This window comes from Aethalodelphis obliquidens, unplaced genomic scaffold (assembly GCF_003676395.1).
Source record: "Aethalodelphis obliquidens isolate GAN/ISIS:26980383/991018 unplaced genomic scaffold, ASM367639v1 scaffold17, whole genome shotgun sequence".
Lineage (NCBI taxonomy): Eukaryota > Metazoa > Chordata > Mammalia > Artiodactyla > Delphinidae > Aethalodelphis > Aethalodelphis obliquidens.
The window spans coordinates 1,024,887-1,048,897 of NW_020837961.1; the positions used below are offsets into that span (position 1 = coordinate 1,024,887).

The window sequence follows — 24,011 nt, forward strand, 5'->3', positions numbered from 1 at the left end:
CCGGGGATAATGAAAACTTGAAATGTATAAACTCTAAGGTCCCCAAGGCTCTGAAAAACAATAATTACTAACATTTAATATTGTATTTTCCTTAATTCCATGGAATAAAGGGAAGGATGAAGGATCTATAAAAAGCTTAACATACTATTTGGGGCACCATGAATAAGAGGAAGATATAAATGATGAAATAACAGGAAGTATAATTATGAATATGTCCCTTGGAATTTATGTGCCCAAATGGCCCCAAATGGAAAGATAAATATTAAAGATCTTTATTTTCTCCAAAATAGACCATAATTTACCTCCAAGTTTGTCTTTGAAATATTTTCCCTTCATATTTTGAAGAGGTGAAAAGTTTCACCCATTTTCCTCCCTGGAAAAACAGTTTCTTTTTTGTATGAGACAGAAAACCTCCACTGAGTACCCATGATGTGCTATCAGAGGACAAGCTTTCTAAATCCTTGATGTCTGATTTCCTGAGTTCAAGGTCCTAATTAAAAAACAGGGACTTCCCTGGTGGCGCAGTGGTTAAGAATCTGCCTGCCAATGCAGGGGACGGGTTTGAGCCCTGGTCCTGGAAGATCCCACATGCCACGGAGCAACGAAGCCCGTGCGCCACAACTACTGAGCCTGCGCTCTGGAGTCCATGAGCCACAACTACTGAGCCTGCGCTCTAGAGCCCACGAGCCACAACTACTGAGCCCGTGCGCTACAACTACTGAAGCCCACGTGCCTAGAGCCCGTGCTCCACGACAAGAGAAGCCACCGCAATGAGAAGCCCGCGCACCGCAACGAAGAGCAGCCCCCGCTCGCCGCAACTAGAGAAAGCCCGCGCGCAGCAACGAAGACCCAAAGCAGCCAAAAATAATAATAATAAATTTAAAATAATAATAATAATAAATGAAAACCTGAGCTCTTTGGTAAACCTTGGTTTTGTCTGGCCTGGTTTTCGTGAAGACGACACCTCCCTTCTAAACCAAAATCCACTTCAGAGAGGCTGGTCTGTCACCTTTCGGGAAGGGAGAGGCCGCCCGTACCTCGTGATACTTCTTGGTGACTTTGCTGGGGACACACTGACACTCGCTGCAGGTGTGCAGGCAGCACGCGCAGTTCCCGCCGCAGCGCTTCACCAGGAGACAGCCCGGCCAGAAGACGGTGTCGGTCCTCTTGAGCTCCTCCCGGATGGACACGGAGAAGTTGCGAGGCGTGCAGCTATAGAGCCGCACCTCTTCCTTGAGCAGGTTCAGGCCCAGCACTGCACGGCACACAGGGGAGCAGAGGAAGAGGCGGTCATGCTCTGAGCCTTGCGATTTCGCCAAGCGCCCTCGCGCTCTCGCTCTCATACAGAAATCTAGACATCTCCCGAACAATCGCCCCAATAAGAACCCCGATTATCTAACTAGGTCTTAGGGCGATGCAGCTCGCAGCCTGGGCTTTCCGTCTTATGGCAAACAGAGCTTCCTTGTGACCCAGGGACGGATGAAGGGACGGCATTGTGCAGTGCTGAGGATGGAGACTACAGAAGAGTTACCAGCTATAAACAGGAAACTTTCTAGAGAAAAAGGGGACTACACCTTTTAACCTTTGGAAAAAAGTAAACAAGGGGGGCGTGGGAGGGAAGAATAGAATGTAAAAGGAAAGCTTTGATGAAAACACAGATGCGATGTTTAGAAGGATGACAAGCTCCCGTGATGAATGAAACACAACGTACAGACACTTGTTGACAGAACCTTCTATAATCTTCCTGGCAACAAGAATCATAGAGCGTGAAAAGGAAATGAAGCAAGTGAATTTCTGAAGACGGCTGAGCGGACCGGAGTGGGGAAAAGGACACGTTTGAAAGGAGCAGAAGTTGCTGGAAAGCACTGCTTCTGGCGCGCTGAGAATGTTAACTAGACTCCTTTTCAGATGTCTATTCTCCTGAAGGGCAGAAGAAATGACTAACTTATACCCACTGTCTCTATTCTTTTAGTAACTTGGTTAACTATGCCGTGGTTTATTCTTTAAGAGAGTGCCTCCACGTGAAGACCGAACCAAACGTCCTTTCGTTAGACTGTTGCAGTACGTTCTGAAGAACCACTGTTATCAACTATAGAATGATACCGCCTCAGTTAAATCAGATCACAATAACACGCCATGTTTAACATGAGCTTATACATAACGTATGAAGTAGCTGATAATTATTAGGATAAGCAATTCTAATATGATTTTAATTTCTGCTTTACAGCTTTGCCTTTTTTCCCCTAGAAATACTCAAATCAAAGCAATTCCAATAAAATTGAAGTTTTGAATAACATATAATTCATCAGAGCTTTTTTCCTTCAAAAACAAAGTTTTTATTAAAATTTAGGAATACTATCTAAACTATACTAAATCTGGTTAAATACCTTTTCAGTCATATTGGCAACATTATAAATAATATTTTCTGGTTAAAGATAGCTTCAGGTAATAATAATCACTACATAACCCAGCCTTAAAAATTAAATGCCAACATTTTTAAATACTTTTAAAGTGACAAGGTAATTAAGAATCAAATGCTTGTTTTCTTAGCCAGGTTATTCTTGAGTACGTGGTCAAGTTTTTCTAAAATGTCAAAGGAAGCCAATGTAAGTATTTTCAAGAAATATATTACAGCTTATGCAAATGCAGTTGTCAATTATAAGCACACGTAAACCATATGGTTGACTAAAACCTCGGTCAAGTAAGGGGAACACGGAGGAAATGCTAATTCAATAAGTTCATTTCAACGTCTTATTCAGCTAGAAATTATTTTTTCCAACTCAAGAGAAAATCAGTTTTATTTATCTAAAGATTTCCCTTTCATCTGAAAAATGACCCTGTGACAGTAAAGCTTTTAAATATTTAAGAGGAAAAGAGTTCATTCTCTCGAGGGCCATTAAAGAGAAGCTTATCTCCAATAAAATTAATGAGATAATTAGGTTAAATGATGTCACGTATTTTACCTCATTTCATTTTGCCGGAGCCTAACCTACGTCTATACACGTACCGCTCTTTCACTGTCCAAGTTGTATATGAGCTTCTTTGAACCTTTTCGCTAGAACTTAACATCTAGGCAAGGAGCGAGAACGCCTAAGACAGGCACACACACAAAAGCCAGTTGCCAGAGTTTTTAATGCTTCTTTAAGATTTATCCTTCTTTAGAATGTGAATGAACTCTTAGCTTTCAAAGGATATTCATCTACCTTAAAGAGTTTTAAACATACTAGTTCATGAAACTAGAAAATGAGTCTGTATATGTTAGCTTTAAAATGTTTACTTAACCACAATAAAAGGTTAGATGGATTTCCCAAGTGAACCAAGTTATGATACCTGCTACAATGTGAAAATTTAAACAGACTTTCAACTTAGCTTCCACTCATCTATCATGTTTGACACAAAAGTCAAAAGCCCTTTTTAAGTACTAGTTAAACCTGACTTAAAAAATATGGGTTTTTCTTTTCTGTAGTAGTAAGGTATGAATGAACACGCTGAACCAGAGGAAGAAAGGGAAAATAAAGAAAAGGAAAGACATTAACACAGTCCCCTCTGGGCTAAAAATACAAGTAAGGACTTTACATTTGGCATGTGTTATTTGAAATTTATGCTTCCTACTTCTAGGGCTTCAAACACATCTAAGCATCATTAGAATAAGTCACGTGACTATGACTGGTGTCACAAATTCTCCAAACATTGGGTAGAACACCAACACATACATTTTAATAGCTTAACTGTAATAATGTGGAAGTTTCCCTCTGCCAAATATCTGTAAAGTAAACTTAGCCTTCAGATGCTTTATTTCCTTTTCGTAACAACCTCCTAAGACAATACACGCATTAGCTTGTCTTTCTAAAGAATGAAGATTTGAAGCCTGTCGTCAATAAAAACTGTTTTTCTAATGCCTGTTTTCTTGTTCAGATTCATAAATATTGCAAGTTTTCCTAAACAGAATAATACTGATAGAAAAAAATTACGATCACAGTTTACTTTGTCAGTGTTCATTTTTTTCAGACACTCAGCCCAAGGATATTCTATTAACGTAATGCAATCTGAGGGTGGTCTTTCTAAGATGAATGTGGTAACGCTGTGATATGTTTATTCTGTGGAAAATCTATCTCAATCTCTAATTAGAAGCTTTTAAATGTTTTACTCCTCCTTCCTTTGTAGAAAGACTCCTGTGGGGGGGAGCTGGTTTTGTCTATAGAGATGTTATCCCACACCTGCATTTTAGTTTATGTAGAGTTCCAAAAATATACACTACTTTGCTCACACTTACTGTACACTTAAAAAGTTAATAGTTTTGGCAAACTGCAAAGGGCTTCAATTTGGAAAGTGTTAAATGAATATTTGAGAGATCTGGTTCAGCGCTGGGCCTTTTAAACACACCCTAGCCTCCGGCCAAATCTTCACTGAGCACCACGTGAGAGGTGCAGGCTTGCAGGCAGGGTTAGAGGGGAGGTTTTCAGGCTCGTATCCCAACATCGGCCGTCAAAAAACTAGATCTGAGCTCAGTCCGGTTGACTCCCTCTGCTTCTTACGGATCCACGGGATAATCTACCTCGAATTTGCTAACAAAGGCTCTATTCAGGGGCGTTTCAGCCAGCCTTGCAAATCTTCATCTTCCCGTTCCTAAGTGGGAGGGAAGGGAAGTGTTGTTGTTGGTGAGTGATTTATCACGATCATGTCCTATAAATACGTAACCGTTTTCAGCATCTGGACAAGATTCAGCTGCCTCTGGACGTGAACAGCGATTTCCAATATCGCTGAGAGGAAACCAGGGCTGCTGGTCCAGCAGAACACCGTGCTGGGCAAGTCCGAACATGATCTGCTGAGATGTTAAGTCCTGATCAGAAGGGCTGCAACTCTTAGCAGGAGAGGGCAGGAATATCGGGTTTCTTTCTGACCAGTCTGATGCAATCTGCCCCTGTGAGTCGCTCAAATTAACTGAACACTGTGCTTTCTACAGACTTCCTGCAGACTGTCCTCCGTTCTCTAATGGGACCCTGGGTAGATGTCAAAGTTTCTGACAGACTGAAACAGATTGTCTGAGGGCTTTATAACTGCCCAGTTACATTTTCATTTGTGTTTGAGAGGGATGCTTTCCAAGTTTAGGGTGACGAGGACAGTCACCTGACCTGAGGACAGATTCGGCCAACATTGTCTCCAATCTCTTGACCATGTGAAATTAAGTTTAATTATCAACGCTTTCACTCTTGAAGGGAGATGTGCTCATAGAATCAAAAGTGATCATTTCAGAAGCATATTTACATAGAAAAAATTATCATGGTGTGAGTTCCTTCAGAGCATTATTTTCTTACAGTGACTTCTATCTTGGAAACTACAGTTCTGTTTTCTGGGGAGCCATTGTTATTTTTCGTATTATTTAGAAAAGTTTCTAGGCTTAGGAAATGGAAATTGATATAATCCTGACTCATGGGGTCATGGTGAATACAGATTTTAATAGAGCTCTCCCCTTTTCTAGCCCTAAACCTGGTTTAGCAGCTATGATAATCTCTCTTGAATCTCTGAATCAATATACCCCAAATATTAAGTTTGAATAAGCAATGTTTCTTGAGAAATGTAGCACAGGACTTCATCAAAATGATATTTGTGAATTAAAGAAATAACAGGAATTTTCAGCAAAAGCATCTCTTTTAATCTTCCAAACCCTCCTTTTATATGTATTCTTATTTAATACGTAAATATGCTCAAATGTTAAGAAGGTTGATTATTTAAACTTCATCGGGGAAGAATTTTAAACTCTCCTCATTAGAAGGTACGGCAGAAGAATCTGAAACATTAGCTGCTAAGAAACTTAAATGAGGTGCTAACCTGAAGAGAGCGCTTACCTCTGGATTTTCTTCCAAACACAAAAGCCTTGCCCAGCAGTTGCCATGTGGGCCTGTAGAGATCTTCTAAGTCCAGCTGCCATCTGTCTGGTTCAAGATACCGAATAAGATCTTCCAAGGTGCTAAACGCAGTGACAGCATTGTTAAGCAGGTCCAGTGGCAAAGCTGCAGCGGGGAGCACGGAAGGACTCACAGTTTCTGTCAACTGCTGAAAGTAAAACGGATCCAGTGTCAGACGGCAACCGTTTTTAAAAAAACGACGTGTTCCTTCTGGACTCACGCACGAGGTTAGACAGGCAGACTAAGGCCGAAAACACCTGGAAGTGAAACTGTATTCAACCCCAGTGAGCAGTAAACTACTTTGCCAAGGCTTCATGCAGATGAACTTGGACGGAGTTTCTGTGGGAAAAGAGTTTCAATGGGCAAGACACTCGAGTTACCACAAACCACGGTAGGCAAAGATGCCTCCACGGTTCAGTTATGGACTTAACAACGGAAGCCTTAATAGAGTTTTTACCAAAGTTTTCTTTTGTTTTCAACTTTTTATCCTCCTCATTCTGGAAAATCACCTGGGAACTCCCAGGTGTGTCAGAGGAATTAAAAATGTAATGTAAAGTAATTAACCCATAAAGAATAAGAAAAAAATATATAAGTGAAAAGCTAAAGCCTTTGACGTTGGAGAAGGAGTTGTTAATCAAGACAGAAAACACCCAAACCATAAAAGAGAACTTTGATAAATCTGCCTAAATTTTTTGTAATAAACAGAGTTAAAATACAGACACTGGGAGAACACCTTGGCAAACCATATACCTGTCACAGGACAGAGTACACGGAAAAAAACAAACTCAATAGAAAATGGACAAATTCCAGACAAGAAGCTTGAATGGCCACTAGACATATGAAAACATGCTAAAATTCATTAGTTATCAGAGAAATGCAAACCAAAATGAGATATTTCACATACAAAAAAAGAGATACTATTTCACTTACAGGAGATCGGCGAGCATTGAAAGGAAAGGATTGCCAAGGATGTGGGTAAATTGGAATTTTTCTGGTCTGCCTGCAGAAGTGAGTACATATTGGTATCACTGTAGTTGATGTAACTGATGTACACAGGATACTAAAGTTGAAGATGGATATGGCCCATGTCCCTGTAGTTCACTTTTGAGGTTCTAGCCTTTTATTTGTGCACATGGAAATATGTGCACATGAGTATCAATTCATCACAGTGTTGAAAGGAGAAGAACTGAAAACCACCTAAATGCTCGTGTACAGAGCGATGGATTAAAGTGCACCATTTTAAAAGGCAAGCCCCAAAAGGAGGTAATGATTTCAGGAAAAGTCCGTTAAGGAACACACTCCTCCCTTCCCCAATTTTTAAAGTGGACTAAAAGTGGGGAGTGGTAGATTAGAACTGAAATCAAAACAGGCAAAATAAGTACAGGAACAAACGCTCCACTTAATTTTTAAAATTTTTCTATTTGTTTATCTGCAGAAGAAGAAGAAAAGAGAATAGTATGGAATAAAACATTTATGTTGACTGACGTTTATTACAGTAACGTTTATAATAACAAAAAGTTGGTCACAATGTAATTTACGATAGTGGAATAGTTAGTGACCCTGCAGTCATAAACTGAAATAGTGGGACAGGCATGAAAAACGAGGCCCTCCAGCAAGATGTGGAGCAACCTACATGTCCATCGAGAGATGAACGAATAGAGAAGACGTGGCACCTATATACGATGGCATATTACTCAGCCATAAACAAGAAGGGAATAATGCCATTGGCGGCAACATGGACGGACCTAGAGATGGTCATAGTGAGTGAAGTCAGTCAGAAAGAGAAAGACGAATACCACATGACATCACTTATATGTGGAATCTAAAATATGACACAAATGAACTTATTTACAAAAGAGAAACAGACTCACAGACATAGAGAACAAACTTATGATTACCAAAGTGGAAAGCGGGCTGGGGGGGGAGGATAAATTAGGAGTTCGGGATTAACAGATACAGGATATTAGATCTAAAATAGATTAACCAACAAGGACCTACTGTATAGCACGGGGAATTCTATTCGATACCCCGTATTAAACTATAATAGAAAATAATCTGAAAAAAGAAGATGTACATATATGTATTACTGAATCACTTTGCTGTATAGCAGAAATTAACACAACACTGTAAATCAACGATACTGCAATAAAAAAAATGAGGTCTTGGGCTTCTCTGGTGGTGCAGTGGTTGAGAGTCGGCCTGCCGATGCAGGGCACGCAGGTTCGTGCCCCGGTCCGGGAAGATCCCACATGCCGTGGAGCGGCTGGCCGCTGAGCCTGCGCGTCCAGAGCCTGTGCTCCGCAACGGGAGAGGCCACAACAGTGAGAGGCCCGCGTACCGCAAAAAATATAAAAATAAAAAATAAAAAATTAGGTCTTCTAGGATTTTTTTATTAAAAAAGAAATGCCTAATATGTAGTAAATGGCAAGAAATCCAAGCTATGTAAACATAGCATTATTATACCATGATTTCAACACACATACGTTGAAATAAAACAAAGAGAAACCAAGAGCGCCTAAGATGTGGAGGGTTCATCTATGGTTTTAATGAGAATGGGTGATTTCCATTTTCTTCCTTATATCTATCCATATTTTCAGCATTTTCTATAATAAGTATGGATTCTTTCTAGAGATCAGGTAAAAATGATAACATTTGCTATAATTAAAAAAACTATCATATCAGCTCTTCCTTTTCATCGTCATTACTCAGATACAGGGCAGACCCTGAAAACAATGGACTATATTTGGCAGTCTCTAACCTTGTCTCCCTGTCTTTACTCTTTCTTATTCCTTTTGTTCTATGCTGCATAACCCTGGGTTAATCTACCTAAAATAAGTTATCGCTGATCATGGGATGGATTTGGACAAATGCCTAGAGTGATTTCTCATCTGGAAGATAAAATCCAAATTCCTTTCCCTGCACTCAGAATCCTCACCACCTGACCTTCGCTCACCTTTCGCATCTAATCCTCCACTCATCAAAGACAGGCACATTTTGTCCCAATCAATCTAGTCTCCTCACTGGCTGCTGCACATGTCATATTCCTCTGACCTTGACCTTGCACTTCTCCCCATGCTTACGTTGCTGCCCCCCCTCCCCGGGCAAAACTCTCCATCTTGTGATTCACATAATAAATCTTTACCATTTCTAACAGCCTTTCTCGAAACCCAACCCATCCATGAAACCTTCCCGAGTAACAGGGCCATTGCTTCCCCAAACACCTCAACTGGGTCAATCTGGAAAAGACCCTCTCCAGGCTATCCTGTGGACACATGGCTTGAAAAGCAGAGGGTACTTGCTTTTCAGAAAAAAAAGGACATCCGTTCTCTGGGGCAGACACAGCCCCTGCTGGGACTCATGGCTTTGTGGGTCCCGAGCCCCACTGCCCATGGTGGTTGTGGGGTTTATAGAGGATAATCTGCAGAAGTGAATGCGGCAGCTTTGGTCAACACTGATTTCATTCTTATTTTAAAGATCTACTTTCAATAATGTCAAGATTCTGGCTAAAATATTAGCACTAAGATCTTTTTCCATTATTCTATCCAACTTTTAAGAGTAGAAAGCACATTTAATACGTTCCTCTCTACTACCAGAATGTTTTTAATTGTCCAAGAAATGCAATATTGCTTTGACAGAGAGTACTATTATGACTGATAAGTGCAGTATGGATATAAATAAGCAATTCTCTAATAAAAGCGTTCATTACTAATTTAGCCAATTTGGTTCATATTGATTAAATTTATAATGTGAAAAACTTGATGCAACGGTTTTGCAAATTTTTAAACTATACGCCAAAATGTGTATGTTTATGTAAAGTGGAAAGAGTCAGTATTACTCAAAGGATAACTGAGTTATGACTATTATGATACAAAACAAAGGAAATGTGTCAATCTGCACACAGAGGGTAAGTGTACAGAAAGCCTGCACAAAAAGTATACAGTATTCATTAAAGTGTCAGAGTGCAGATGCATATTGTAGGCATGATAGAATTGTTATTTACGCTCTGGGGTTGGCTTATTTTGCTTCCACGTCTGTTGGAAATGTATAGAGCATTCCTTCAAGAACAATGAAAAGTTCCAACTGAAATGAGGACCTCTGAGATAAAGTTTAAAGTAGTTACACAGAGAAAGAAAACACAAGAAGTCTGTAATGTTGGACAAACAGAATATGCCCATCTTGGGTTCAGTGAAGCATCAGAATATCAATCCCCTCAAATGACAAAGGGAAAAAAACAACTTGGCAAATGTTACTGCATGCAGTTAATTGGTTGATGTTATAAATCTCCACACTTTTAAATATTTAAACTAAGACAATGCTTTAAAAAGATAACCCCATACACACATACACACAGGCGCACCCACGGCAGTCCCCACCCAAAAGAAACAGGAGGGGAGAATTAACTCACTTCCTCTGGATTCAAAGATTCAATCCCGGGACAGAACAGAGGAAGCAGCGCTTTTCTTTTTTAAGGGCTTCCTCATGACTGTCACCCACCCACTGGTTCAAGGAACAATCAAGTTGTTCACTTTTGAAGTTCTGCTTTTCTAAGTTGTCTAAAGGGAGTTTTCAGAGAAAAGGGGGGCATTGGGAAAAAAAAAAGTTAGAGGGAAAAATACCTTCTACTTTTTTTAAGCTTTAATTTCTCCTCTAACTAAGAACTCCTCTTTCTGGTACAAGCCTAGAGGCTTTGCTCTCATATACAGTGTCTAGAAAATTCTACCAATATCTTTGCTGTGTAAAAGTACTTACGATTGGGCTACGGGCCTCGAATTGAATTGGATTTGCCTATTCCCCTCCCCCCAGCTCTCTCAGTTGCCATGAAAATAGATGCTTATCACTAAGCTATGGGTTGTGTTATTTAGTGGAAGCCAATGTTCAGAAACAAAAAGCAGTGTTTCTTGGCTTCTGTAATGTACATAGCTAACTAAATCAATACCCCGACTTCAGTAAGCCAGAGAAAAGCTTTTCTGCTATGCTCTTCAGTGCGGCAGCAGCAATAACCTGGGTGGATAATCTAATCCTAGTCTAGACCCTTTTGGCTATATGACTTTGTAAGGACAGATCCTGAAAGACGAGGAAAGAGTTGTGAAATCTCTATGCAATGAGTTGTCCTGTCAAACCATTTCTAGAATGTCAGGACCATGTGTAATGATCCTATACAAGATGAGGTCTTTTTAGTTCATTTCTAGGATGTCAGAACCGTGTGTAACGATCCTATACAAGATGAGGTCTTTTTAGTTCATTTCTAGGATGTCAGAACCGTGTGTAATGATCCTATACAAGATGAGGTCTTTTTAATTCCTTGGTGAGGGTCATTCTGAGTGGCAGCATGACACGAGAGAAGAACCCTGATCAGGAGTCGGGGAGCCTGCACTTACCCCTGAAGCTACTACATCAGGAGAGGGAATTTCAGCAAATACTGTAACCCATGTGGGCCTCAGTTTTCCCCTCTGTGAAGCATGGCTGCTTAAACCCAGTGACCTTTAAGATTCTTTCCAGCTTTTACGTTTAAGAATTCCATGTAACGGTGGGATACAAGAGGGTCCGTTTTCTCCGCACCCTCGCCAGCACCTGCTATCTCTTGTCTTCTTGCTGACGGCCATCCTAACAGGTGTGAGGCGATACCTCACTGTGGTTTTGATCTGCGTTTCCCTGGTGATGAGTGACGTTGAGCATCTTTTCATGTACTGTTGGCCATTTGTACACCTTCTTTGGAAAAATGTCTGATAAGTTCCTCTGCCCATTTTATAATTGGATTTTTGTTTGGTTGGTTATCGAGTTGTACGAATTCTTTATACATTTTGGATATCAACCCTCGTCCAGTACTTGGTTTGCACACATTGTCCCATGTCACGGGCTGCGTTTTCATGTTGCTGAGTGCTTCTTTTGACGTGCAGAAGCTGTTTTAGTTTGATGAAGCCCTACTTGTTTCATTTTTGCTTCGGTTGCTGTGCTTTTGGTGTCGTTTCCAAAAAATCCTTATGAACCGTTAGTGGGAAGGTAACTTTGTTTAGCCACTATGGAAAACAGTATGGAAGGTCAGCAAAAAATGAAAACTAGAGCTACCATCTGATCCAGCAATCCCAGCTCTGGGCTTGTAAGAAGAAGAAATTTGTAAGAAGAGGTCCTTGAAAAAAGAGGAAATTTGGACACAGATACGCACAGAGGAAAGACCACGTGAAGACACAGGGAGAAGGTGTTCGTCTACAAGCCAAGGAGAGAGGCCTCAGAAGAAATCAATCCTGCTGACACCTTGATCTCCAACGTGCAGCCTCCGGAGCTGTGAGAGAATGAATTTTGTTGTGCAAGCTACCCAGCCTGTGGTACTTTGTAACAGCAGCCCTGGCACACTAAAGCATGCTGTCATGGAATTCCCAACTTCATATCGACCAGAGCAGCAAACGAAGGTTAACATTATACCGTGTCCATTAAGTCATTTAACAAACATTTATTAAAAAGCCCATCATGTGGGTGCTGTGAGAAAACCGACAAAAGTTCTTGCCCTTGGGAAGCTTAACCTTTACAAACCAAGTATTTTGTTTCACAGAAGAGACTTTTTCCCTTTGCCAGAACAAAGCCAAACTGAGAATTTGCTATTACGAATCACATGAGCAACTCAGCAAGGATCAAACAAATCCTGGTGAGTGTGGACCATAAAAAGGGAACTTAATGTGAAAGAATAGCTGAAAAACAATCATATTTCTACTTTTATTATTGAAACATAATGGGCAGCCCATGTGTCTGGACAAAGTAAGGGCCAGGATGAATCAGTGTTACACGCTGAAGACAGCAAGTGAGTTCCTCTGTTGGCTTCTCCAGGTTCATTTAAAAGATCAACATCTTAGTGGTTTTGTATTTTCTTATGGCTACTTAGATACCTTATGCATTAATTATCATCTTCTTTTTTAGAAGAAGAATAGCTGACTTCCTACTTGGAATAGTACTATCCGAACGGCTTATAATTCCACGATAAATACCCAGCTTGAGAAAACCGCAGCTTGTCTTCCTATTAGTGTTTCTGCGGTGAGTGCAAATTTAAAAATACGACATTGACAATGAACCTTCCCTGGACAAATACACACACACCAATGTTTACCTTGAGCAGCCCAGGGCCTACGGAGACTTACGCTGCAGCTTTCCCAGCCAAGGCATAAAGGACATTTCAAACTGATAAGGGGGCTTCACTTCATTCACACCTAACAGAAGGGTTAGGAATGCGGATTAGGTTTTACTGTTGCAGTTATTAAAAACAAAAGAACAACAAAGTCATCATCCAGGTGTGGGGAGAGAAGAAAAAAGCGAAGTTCAGCCTTGCAGCCTTGCTTTCCATCACTTTGAAAGGTGTCTCCAGTCTCCGTTACACCATGTCAAGCTGATATATTGAATATAGGGCTGTCTTTTAAAGAGCTTAAGGAGCAGACGGGGCCTGCAGACAAACATTTCTGCCAGGAACGACTGACGGGCAGTGCCGTAAAGACACAAGAATGCTCTGGAACAATTCATTTAAACACGCTTCTTCCTCCTTTCCCCCTGCTTTTATCTGAATCTGTCCCAAAAGTTATCTGGGTTATGTTTTTAAATGATTTTAAAGCCAGCAAAGAAAATCAGATGCTTGCATTACTACTCCAGAACAGATGTTTTAATACTGTGTGGGTGAGGCAGATTATACATTTAAGTGAGAAATCCCGGGGAAAGTGGCCAAGTGTATTCACGTCGTGTCTTAACACTGAGCGGCGCTTACTCAGAGAGCATGGCAATGGAATGAACCTTGATTTGCCTACACAGCTGATCCCAGCGACCGTCCAGGCTGAAAAGGGAACTATGTTTACCCTCCAGCACTTAAAAGCTGTCACGTCAAGGCTCAAACCTGAAGCTGACCTTCCCGGAGTTTCAGGCAAACTCTGAGTAGCAGCTGTGTTCTGTCTGGGCCCAAATATGGGAAAAGAGATGGCTAGCTTTGTTAAAAATTCCAAAAAAAAAAAAAAAAAAAAGAAGAATGGTTATGTTATAAGCACAGTTTCTTACTAAATTAGTGGATGAGACTGTCACGGGCCCAGTGTTCCTTTCAGTGCGAAACTTGAGAACCACTGCCGTCTGACTAGACTCACAAATTACAACACCATTACCCCAGCTCCTCTCCACCTAAAGTTCCTGGTCTGAGGTCACCCCAGTTAAAGGGTGGGAGGTCTCCTGGAAACCAGCGCTTTCCCGGGACAGCTGACTGTGGGCTGGTGAATCAGAGTCAACACACACAGTTTTCCACTTCCTAGGTAAAACTGTGAATTAGCAGCAATGACCCAGACTGAAAGCTAGGATTCCACGGGACAACTAAATAACACAGCACCGAGGACTCCTTCCCCAGTGGCATCTGCAAGCGAAGCCAAAACGAAGGGTGCTTTCTTACTGAGATTGTTAAAAGGATTCCTCTGAATCAAAAAACGTGACAGGCCCTAAAAAGCTGAGACGACAGCTACTAGCGTTTGACGGCAAAGCGCTACGCGCCTTTCCCCAATCTTGTTATACTGAACGCTTGAGGATTTGCTTTGACTCAGTGCTCAAGAAGGGACCGACAGGAAGACACTTCACGGGAAAGAGAAGGTGAGCTAAGAACTGTTAGAAGAAAAACACGTCTTCCCCGAAACCCTAGAATTAATGTGCGCCTCAAGCCATAATCCTTAAGGCTCTTTCTTACGGAAATTTCTCTTGCGGCTCCATATTTATTCAATGCATCATTTAACAGCCATTAAGGGAAATGTTCGGAATGCTTTGTGGGGATCTAGCTGAGAAATGGCGCCTGTATTGGTTGATACTTTCAATTATCTGTTCAGTAGGCTTAATAGTCAGATAAGACCCTCAACCTCATTCAGATTTTATGTGGGTGGAAGACTTTATTTGGGGCAAGAAACAATGGTATAAGTTATTTATTTTAAAATGACTTGCCAATATAAAGAGTGTGACCAAGTAGCTGAAACTGGGAGGAGTAATAAAAAAATCCCTCAGAAAGTTCCTTTGAGGGGAATAATGAGATAATCTAATGGAAATAATTAGTGTGTGCGTAAGGCATGAAGGTCCCCGATGACGCCCCACCCCTCAGGGCTGAATCTAACAGTCCATTTTCTGTCTCCAAGCCGACACCAGGCTCTGCAGACTTGCTTCCCACTTGGACAGATGCTTCTCCTTAGCTGTGCTTGCTGGGTCCACCCCACCTCCAGGCTGTCCATGCTCGGACCTCATCTATCTTCTGTCCGCGTTCCTTCCTTTAGTGACCTCCCTCCAACTTACACGCTACCACCATCCCCCTCTCTGTAACCTTACCCTGTGCTTCCTCAGTAAATGGACCCCATCGTGTGGAGCTGTTCTTTGCTTCTCTCCTGTGTCTTCACCCCGCATCCCACCTTATCTCGGCTCTACCATCAGACTAGGGTTAGAATCTGTGATCATCTGACTTATGGTAAGAAATATGGATTTGGTCTTCATCCTGTTTCTTCAGAGCTCCTAAAACCCTTGGAATTGCCGAAGTGATGAGAGCAATAAGGGTGTCTTTTGTGGTGTTAAGGAGATGACTCTTGGCCGCACCTAAGGATGGGGGCTGGTTGCCAGGAGAACCAATCAGGTGAGAGGGGTTTGAACTTTCAAGTCTCTGGTCACCCCTCCTGCCCCCATATTCGCCCCCCCCCAGGCCCCGTCAAGGAGGCAAGAGGACCAGGTGGGTGAATCTAATGCCAATGGCCAGTGATCTGACCAATTAAGCCTATGTAATGAAGCCTCCATGAAAACCCAAAAGGATGGGTTCAGAGAGCTTCTGGGTTGGTGAACACGTGGAGATTTGGGGAGAGTCAGGCCTGGATGGGGCACAGAAGCCTGGAGCCCTTTCCCCATATCCCGCCCTGTGCGTCCATCTGCCTGCTCTGAGTGATATCCTTTTATAATAAACTGATAATCTAGTAAGTAAAATACTTCTCTGAGTTCTCTGAGCCATTCCAGCAAATTAATGGAATCTGAGGAGGGGGCCGTGGGTCAGAGCACCGGTAGCAACCTGTATTCATGACTGCCAGCCGGAATCGGAGGGGATTGTTGGAACATCCCATGTGTAGCTGGTGGGTCAGAAGCCCAGGTAACAGCCGGGGCTTGTGCCTGGTCTCTGAGGCCAGGAGGGAAGCAGTCTTGTAGGACTGAGCTCTTAACCTGAGGGCTCTGAGTTGAGCAGAAGGTGGTTCCCCCAGCTGGTGCTGGGACATTGCCGCCAACACTGAACTTGGTCTCGGGACACCCCAAAGAGGACCTGAGCGCTTTTCACCACTTCCACTGCTACCGTCCTATCATCCAAGCCACCACCTGCAACAGCCTTCTAGCTGGCCACCCTGTTTTCTTTCGCCTTTCCCTTTGTTGACTGAATTTTCACAATTCTATGTCAGATGGTCCGTAGGGTACAGTAAAAATACTAATTTTTAAGTTTTACTTTTCCAGAAATATATATCAGCTTTTAAACATTATACTTTTACAAAACAGCCTTGTTTGAAAGATGCTATAGATTACTCACAGTGGAGCCCAACGGGAGAGGTTTGTACAGATGCCATAAACCTCTGTACACTCCTTACGCCTCCTGAAATCTGCCCCTCCCCTCCCCTCCCCTGGCATCCTTCCTTCCGTCGGGTGGAGGGCACTCCCCAGGCCTCCTGCAGAGAGCAGATGATGGAAAAGATGGTCTCTTCTTCAAAGCAGGGGAGCCACACCCACCGGCCAAATAAAACGGAGCATTTGAGTAAGTTACAAATGAACACTTCATTTATGTGTTTCTCTAGGGATCAATGTTTCAAGCAGGGATGATACTACCTGCCTCAGAAAAGTTTTAAGAATTAAGTAAAACAGTATCACTAAACATTTTAATAAGCAGTTAAGCCTTGTACAGACTTAGGAATTATCATACACATTTTTAACTGTACATTTCATCGTCCCCACTATGTCAGTTTTACTCAAGATAAACAATTATCTTTAAAAGTTTAGTTCCTGGGGACTTCCCTGGTGGCTCAGTGGTTAAGAATCCACCTGCCAATGCAGGGGACACGGGTTCGAGCCCTGGTCCGGGAAGATCTCACATGCCGCAGAACAACAAAGGCTGTGCGCCACAACTACTGAAGCACGCGCACCTAGAGCCCATGCCCCGCAACAAGAGAAGCCACCGCGGTAAGAAGCCCACGCACCGCAATGAAGAGCAGCCCCCGCTCACCGCAACTAGAGAAAGCCCGCGCGCAGCAACGAAGACCCAGCGCAGCCAAAAATCAATCAATCAGTCAACCAATCAATAAATCAGTAAGTAAATTATAAAATTTAGTTCCTGATTTATGTTGTTTTGTGTGTATGGAGTGACATTAGCTATTTAGTCCATGTTCATTGATACCTCACCCAACATTCTTATAACACTGACATGGCTTGCCCTGCACCACAGGGAAAACCCTTGTTCCAACTTCTTTCTCTCCTAAAACAGATTTATATTCAGTAGCTATTCTGTGAAGTGAAACGGGCATTTTAGAACAACAAGTTCAGTAAAGGCATGTCTAGGTATGTTCGTGGCCATGAGAAACTCTGTGCTGAGAAACTCAAAAAAAAACCAAACGCATAATAATGTTCGTAACTAACATCTCTAGTTTTCAGTTTTCTGAATTCATATTTCTTGCCTAAAAAGTCTTTATATGAAATGAGACAAATAGAAACCCCACCAGAAGCGCAGGATTTCACTAGTCAGGCACACTGTGTAACTGTATCTTAACTACCGTGTATGGCATTGTATTAACACAAACTTCTATAAAGTAACTAGTCAGCATGCAGTGTGAAGAACAATTATTTTATCGAGCGTGAAGTCATTGTCTTTTACAATTGTAATCGCTCCGTGACATTCCTATTACGCTACGAAGTCTTCAGTGACCGTCCACACATCCCAACATCTCCAAAAAATAAAAGTATAAGCAGTTATATGTTCTTTCACCATGTTCTTTAGCGCTGGCCACTGCACTAAAATGAAATTGTGTCACGTGGTCAGCATTCTGAGCAGGTCAAAAAAAAAAAAAAATCACACAACGTGAAAAAAAAGAAAAAAATTGTGAAATGTTGCTACCATCATCCCCAAGTACACCTGAGATGTCTTTTCCTTCTGTTGATATAAGCAAGTCATGGCTTTGAAAACAGGGACACATGAAAGTAACATCATTCTGCAAACTGGACTGTACGACTCAGGTGCTTGCAGGAAGTGATGAAGACGAACAGCCACTGAGCTTCTGATGGGCAAACCTACATCCGTGCGTAAGGACTGCAACAGCGTTTAAAAACTAAGTGCCAGGAGAGCAACTGACTGCCCGAAAAAATCAGGGGAGACCACAAAGAAGAGATGAAAGTTAACCTAGAGCTCAGAGAACAAGAAAGCACTCATACGAGAAGAACACTTTGGATATTTACAAAGAACCTGAACTGGGAAACAGAAAGGTGATGGGTTAAAAGGAAGAGGAAGGGCAGCAGAGGCACTGCCGTCGGGTGGGAGAGCAGGTGGTGGTGGGTGGAGAGACAGACCGAGGTCTGATCAGGACGCCTCTGTGTGTGCCAAGCTCCACAAGCAGCAGGAGAGTGAGAGAGGTTGTAAGAAAGGTGGGATGCGATCACGGCTTTTTTCTTGGTCTTCCTACGTGAGGAGGTGCCCTAGATTGGGGGAAAGGGCGTGTAGACTCTGGCGGTGCCATAAACAGGGCTTCGGGCTTGAAGCCCTGCCCATGCTGCTTCCCCGCGATGGGAATTGCCTTGTTCCCTTCTGCACCTGGCTCCCCACTGCTCCTCCATGAAGACTCAGCTCATCCAGGAGGCTGTCACCAGCCAGACTTCTCTCTCCATCCACTATCGCGGGGCTACGGGCCCTTCTCTGATCCCGTGTCTCTAGCACCACGCTGACTTGAAACTACTGCACATCTCCTTCAGGGCAGAGGACAAGCCTCATGTCTCCTGGATAATGTTTTGGTTTTATTTTCATTAATTAATTCATTTATTTATTTATTTTTGGCTGCATTGGGTCTTTGTTGCTGTGTGCGGGCTTTCTCTAGTTGCGGCGAACGGGGGCTACTCTTCATTGTGTTGTGCTGGCTTATCATTGCGGTGGCTTCTCTTGTGGAGCACAGGCTCTAGGCATGCGGGCTTCAGTAGTTGTGGCACGCGGGCTCAGTAGTTGTGGCTCGCAGGCTCTAGAGTGCAGGCTCAGTAGTTGTGGCTCGTTGACTCAGTAGTTGTGGTGCACGGGCTCAGTAGTTGTGGCTCGCGGGCTCTAGAGAGCAGGCTCAGTAGTTGTGGTGCACGGGCTTCAGTAGTTGTGGCTCACAGCTTCAGTAGTTGTGGCTCGCGGGCTCTAGAGAGTAGGCTCAGTAGTTGTGGTAAACGGGCTTAGTTGCTCCGCGGCATGTGGAATCTTCCTAGACCAGGGCTCAAACCCATGTCCCCTGCATTGGCAGGCAGATTCTTAACCACTGTGCCCCCAGGGAAGTCCCTCTCCTGGATAATGTTGATCCCTAATGGCTTTTAGGGCCTGGCAGAAATACATCAACGGAATGCTGAAGAAAGAGTATATGCTATGAACTGATACCCACCGTGAGGAAGGGAAAGAAGGGTGTCAAAGCACTTGACTGTGGTTGTATCAACGGGATCTGGTAGCTGATGGAGTAGAGGAAAAGGAGGGAAAGGGTCCTGCATGACCTCAAGTACTTCCAGCTTCAGAGAGTGGGCTGCCCATGACATACCTATCCAGGTACACAAAACAGGTAAGGACGGAAGAAAGAAAACGTTCAGCTTGGGGCATTTGACGGAGAGGAGTGGTAGCCACCCCTCCCTGACATCACATATGCAGGACTGGCCATTGATGGAAACTGACAGTCATTCACAGGTATATGTTGGTTACAGCCATGGAGTAAGAGTGCAAGAAAAATGAGACTATCAAGGGGAGGAAATCGGGATTTCCCAGCACGAAGCTGCGATGCTGAGGCAGGGGGGCTGGCACTGGTTCCCAGAACACAGGAGCCAAAGGGGCTGAAGGGGGCCTGAGGCACCAGTGGTCCTGCAGCGAGAGAAGAGAGATCTGACAAGTGAGATGGGCAACATTAAGGTGATGGAAGGCCAAGGAGAGGGATGCTAACAGGCCACTGTAGTCACTAAATAGGTGGCCTTCTGTGTCCTTGGACTTACTGACCTTTCACTGAAGGAGGTGAGGAAGAAAGAGGGCCTTCCCGGGAAAGGAGCATCAGTGCAGGAGTGGGAACTGGGTTCAGCTGGACAGTGAGAAAGACGGAGAAGAAAGAGCAGTGGATTTATGGGCAGGTTGACTAGAAGAAGACCTCACAGAATAAGGGGAGAAATCTGTGTGCATTTCCAATCAGAATACAAGAGGCCTAAGGACGAAAGGCAACTTGAAGACAGAAGAATTCACATCCACTGCAGGTGGAGAGAGGGCAAGGACATCCTTCCCATAAACCACAGGGAGACAGAGTAAAATGTCACAGCATCTCTGCAGGACAACTTGATGGTATTTTCTAAGATCTTATAAGTTTATATTCAGAAATTTATCCTAAGGAAATAGAGGTATAATCCAAGGACATTTTTTGTAGCAATATGATGAGGGAAGAGTAAAATTAAAATGAAATAAAAAACTTAAATGTTCACCAAAGAAAGATTGTTAAAAATGGGATTATACTGTACGTATGAACAACAGTCCGTCACACTGCCAATACTTTTCAGTGCACGTACAACACTGTAGAAATGAGCTCTAACAGCGTACAGATAAGATTGCCCCTGTGAGCTAGACTATAAAGCAAACAACAATTGACATCACACAAAAGCTGAGAGAGAACAGGCAGCCTGAGATCGCCTTCGTTGTTCCCTAATTTAAGATTAATAAATATCTGAAAGTAGACTCTCTGGGGACTTCCCTGGTGATCCAGTGGTTAAGCATCCGCCTTCCAATGCAGGGGGTGCGGGTTCGATCCTGTATCAGGGAACTAAGATCCCACGTGCCGCGGGGCAACAAAGCTTGTGCGCTGCAACTACTGAGCTCACACATTCCGCAGTCCGCACGCCGCAATGCAGAGGCCCGTGCTGCAGTGAAAGATCCCCCATGCCGCAACTACGATCGGACGCAGCCAAAGAAAGAAAGAAAGAAAAGGAATCCTTAAAAAAAAGCAGACTCCCCGGTCATCACCCTGATAAGAAGGGCACCTCCTGGATGCATGTATCTTCCTGAACGGAAGCAGGAGCATTGAAGGAAGGGGGTTACCGGACAGCTTTGTCTGTAAGTGAGAGGGGTTGACAGTGTGATTCTAAAGAGTGCAACAGTCACAGGTATACAGAAGGTAAAACTCTTCCAACCAGAGTCAACTAACGGGGTTACTAAAACAACCAGCAGATTTCTGCACTAGGATTTCTAGACTACTCAGAAGCAGCTAAGTCACGGTTGAGTTTATTAAAGCTCAAGGGAAATGCATAGATATCCTCCCACATTTTTTTCTTTGTCTTGTCCTTACCCTGCAACTCTGCTCTGCCGACCTTTGCCCTAAGCATTCTGTGCTCTGGAACCATCTTCACACCCCTCACCCCTACCCTGCTCCCTAAAAATCCTCATGGTTTCAGCTGATTTCAGAGAGAGGACTGAGGGCCCAAAACATGTAAAAGTGTTAGTAAAAGCTAACACTTCTACTCTATAAAAAGTAGATACAACCACAATTAACAGCATCTTAATTATGCAATTAGGATAATACACACACTCATCCAATTATTTTTATTCGCTAATTTGGGCAGCCCTAGTTGGAGAGTTTCAAGCAAAGGCGTGTTATTATTTGACTATGTTTGAAAAGGGTCATATCCACTGCTGGGCTGAAAGCAGACTTCAGGAAGGCACTTCGCAGGTAATGCCAATAAATTCCAAATGGAAACATTGAGGAGGCATGTGGATGTTCAAAAAAGGGTTTTAGCTGAGACACAGGGGCTGGATGTATAAATTTCAGAGCCAATGGCTTCTGGATTGTATGAAAAGCCATGCGATGGGCTGAGCTTGCCGAATGAGTGAGCTTTGGTGAGGAAGAGGTAAGTATCATGGCTTCCAAGCCTGGCTAGAGAGGTCCTGATTAAAAAAGGGCCATGACCCTAGGGATACTCCCATAATTCCATGTCCAAGGAGGAAGGGGGAAGCAGTACAGGGAACTGAGTTAGGAGGAAACTGGAACGGGTGTGACGATCTAGAAAGCAGGAGAAAAAGTGTCCAGCGGGAAAAGATAAAGGATCAGCTGCGTCCAACACCGATGACAGGTCTGATCAGAGAATCGGACACTCGATTTAGCAATGCCTGTATGACAGCACTGTACATGGGGCACTCCAGCATCCTCGGATTTTGGTCCCCGAGGGGGTCCTGGAAGAAATCGCCCTGGACCCTGAGGGACGACTGCGTGCACTCTTTGGAGATGTTTCAGGTGTGATTTTGGTAGAGGGAGGGGGTGAAAAGCTTGAGGAGGGTGAGTTGAGGAGAGAATAAAAACAGAGACAGCAAACACAAAGGACAGTTGAGAGGCGCTGCTGACCGCAGAGCCGACGACAGGATTGGTAGTGGGATGGGGACATGCGATCCGGAGGACTTCCTCTTAATATAGGAGAAATAACAGCCTACTCGTATGCTGAGGGACGTGGGCCAATAAAAGGTCAAAATCATTAAGATGGGGCTTCCCTGGTGGCGCAGTGGTTGAGAGTCCGCCTGCCGATGCAGGGGACGCGGGTTCGTGTCCCGGTCCGGGAAGATCCCACATACCATGGAGCGGCTGGGCCCGTGAGCCATGGCCACTGAGCCTGCGCGTCCGCAGCCTGTGCTCCGCAATGGGAGAGGCCACAACAGTGAGAGGACCGCGTACCGCAAAAAAAAAATTAAGATGGTGCAAGAGAGAGAGGGGGGTGCTGGAGCCCCCCGAGTAGATGCTGATAAGAGGGAGGGGTCAGGCAGGCACGGGCTCCCCGAGGTTCCCCCAAGGCTGCAGGAAGGAGGGCCAGGTGGGTAAAGAGCAGGCTGAGAGCTCGTGATCGCTGGTGTTCTCCTTGTGAAGCAGGAAGCAGAAGCATCTTCTGAGAGCGAGGAAAGAGGAAAAGATGCTCAAGGTTTTAAAAGAAGACATTGTCCAGTGGAGTCGTGGAGAGTGGGACGGAGGGCGGACAGAGAAGGTGTAGAATGACTGCCCAGCAACACAAGAGAATGTGTGAATCTAACCTAAATGCAGAGATTATCATACTGAGCCAAGTCACTCAGAAAGAGAAAGACAAATACCGCATGACATCACTCACATGTGGAACCTAAAATATGACACAAATGAACTGATCTGCCAAACAGAAACAGACTCACAGACACACAGAACAGACTTGCGGTTGCCAAGGGGCAGGAGGGTGGGGGAGGGGCGGATTGGGAGTTCCGGATTCGCAGATGCAAACTAGCGTGTATAGGATGGATAAACAACAAGGTCCTACCGTAAAGCGGTCCTACCGTAACGCTGAACTATATTCAGCGTTCGGTGACAAACGGTCATGGAAAAGAATATGAAAAAGAATATACATGTATAACTGAATCACTTTGCTGCACAGCAGAAATTAGCACAACGCTGTAAATCAACTATACGTCAATAGAATATTAAAATAAAATAAAATAAAAGCACCATCAGTCAGAATGACAACAGGGTTTTCTTCCTGGACGCCATGAAGGGTGTGGGGCATGATCTCGTGGTTGGGTGTTTCCAGAGCTTTCTTACGTCAGGTGCATTTGCCAAAAGTCACCAGTAAGGGGTCAAAAGTGGGCACACACCGGGCTGATACGGGTGGAGGCCAGCCCGGAGCCAACGCTGAGCAGAGAGGACACAAAGGAATGGTTAACTCGGGGAAGAACGTCGCGGGTTCAGAATCACCGCACCCTCCCAGGCGCCCTGAACTTCAGCACGCTGTCGCTGCGGCCCTTTAAGAACTTGACCAAGATTCACCAAGAGGCGAAGCTTATCTCTTTTAGAGATTTTTAACGACAAACTGATACGAGAAGTTTTTATGAAAACATTCATTTCAGCA

At 43.6% G+C, this 24,011-nt stretch overlaps 1 protein-coding gene across 5 annotated transcripts in view; it reads right to left on the reverse strand.

Moving 5' to 3' along the window:
* Positions 1-24,011, reverse strand: part of PDGFC (platelet derived growth factor C) — a 225,052-nt gene that overhangs the window by 15,103 nt on the left and 185,938 nt on the right. For 4 of the 5 annotated variants that reach the window (XM_027116805.1, XM_027116803.1, XM_027116807.1 and 1 more), the window contains 2 exons: positions 5,847-6,054; positions 1,038-1,255 (listed from right to left, as the gene is read on the reverse strand). In XM_027116805.1, the coding sequence (XP_026972606.1) occupies positions 1,038-1,255; positions 5,847-6,054 (426 nt within the window). The remainder of the gene's footprint in view (positions 1-1,037; positions 1,256-5,846; positions 6,055-24,011) is intronic. The other variant, XM_027116804.1, reaches the window with a different exon arrangement.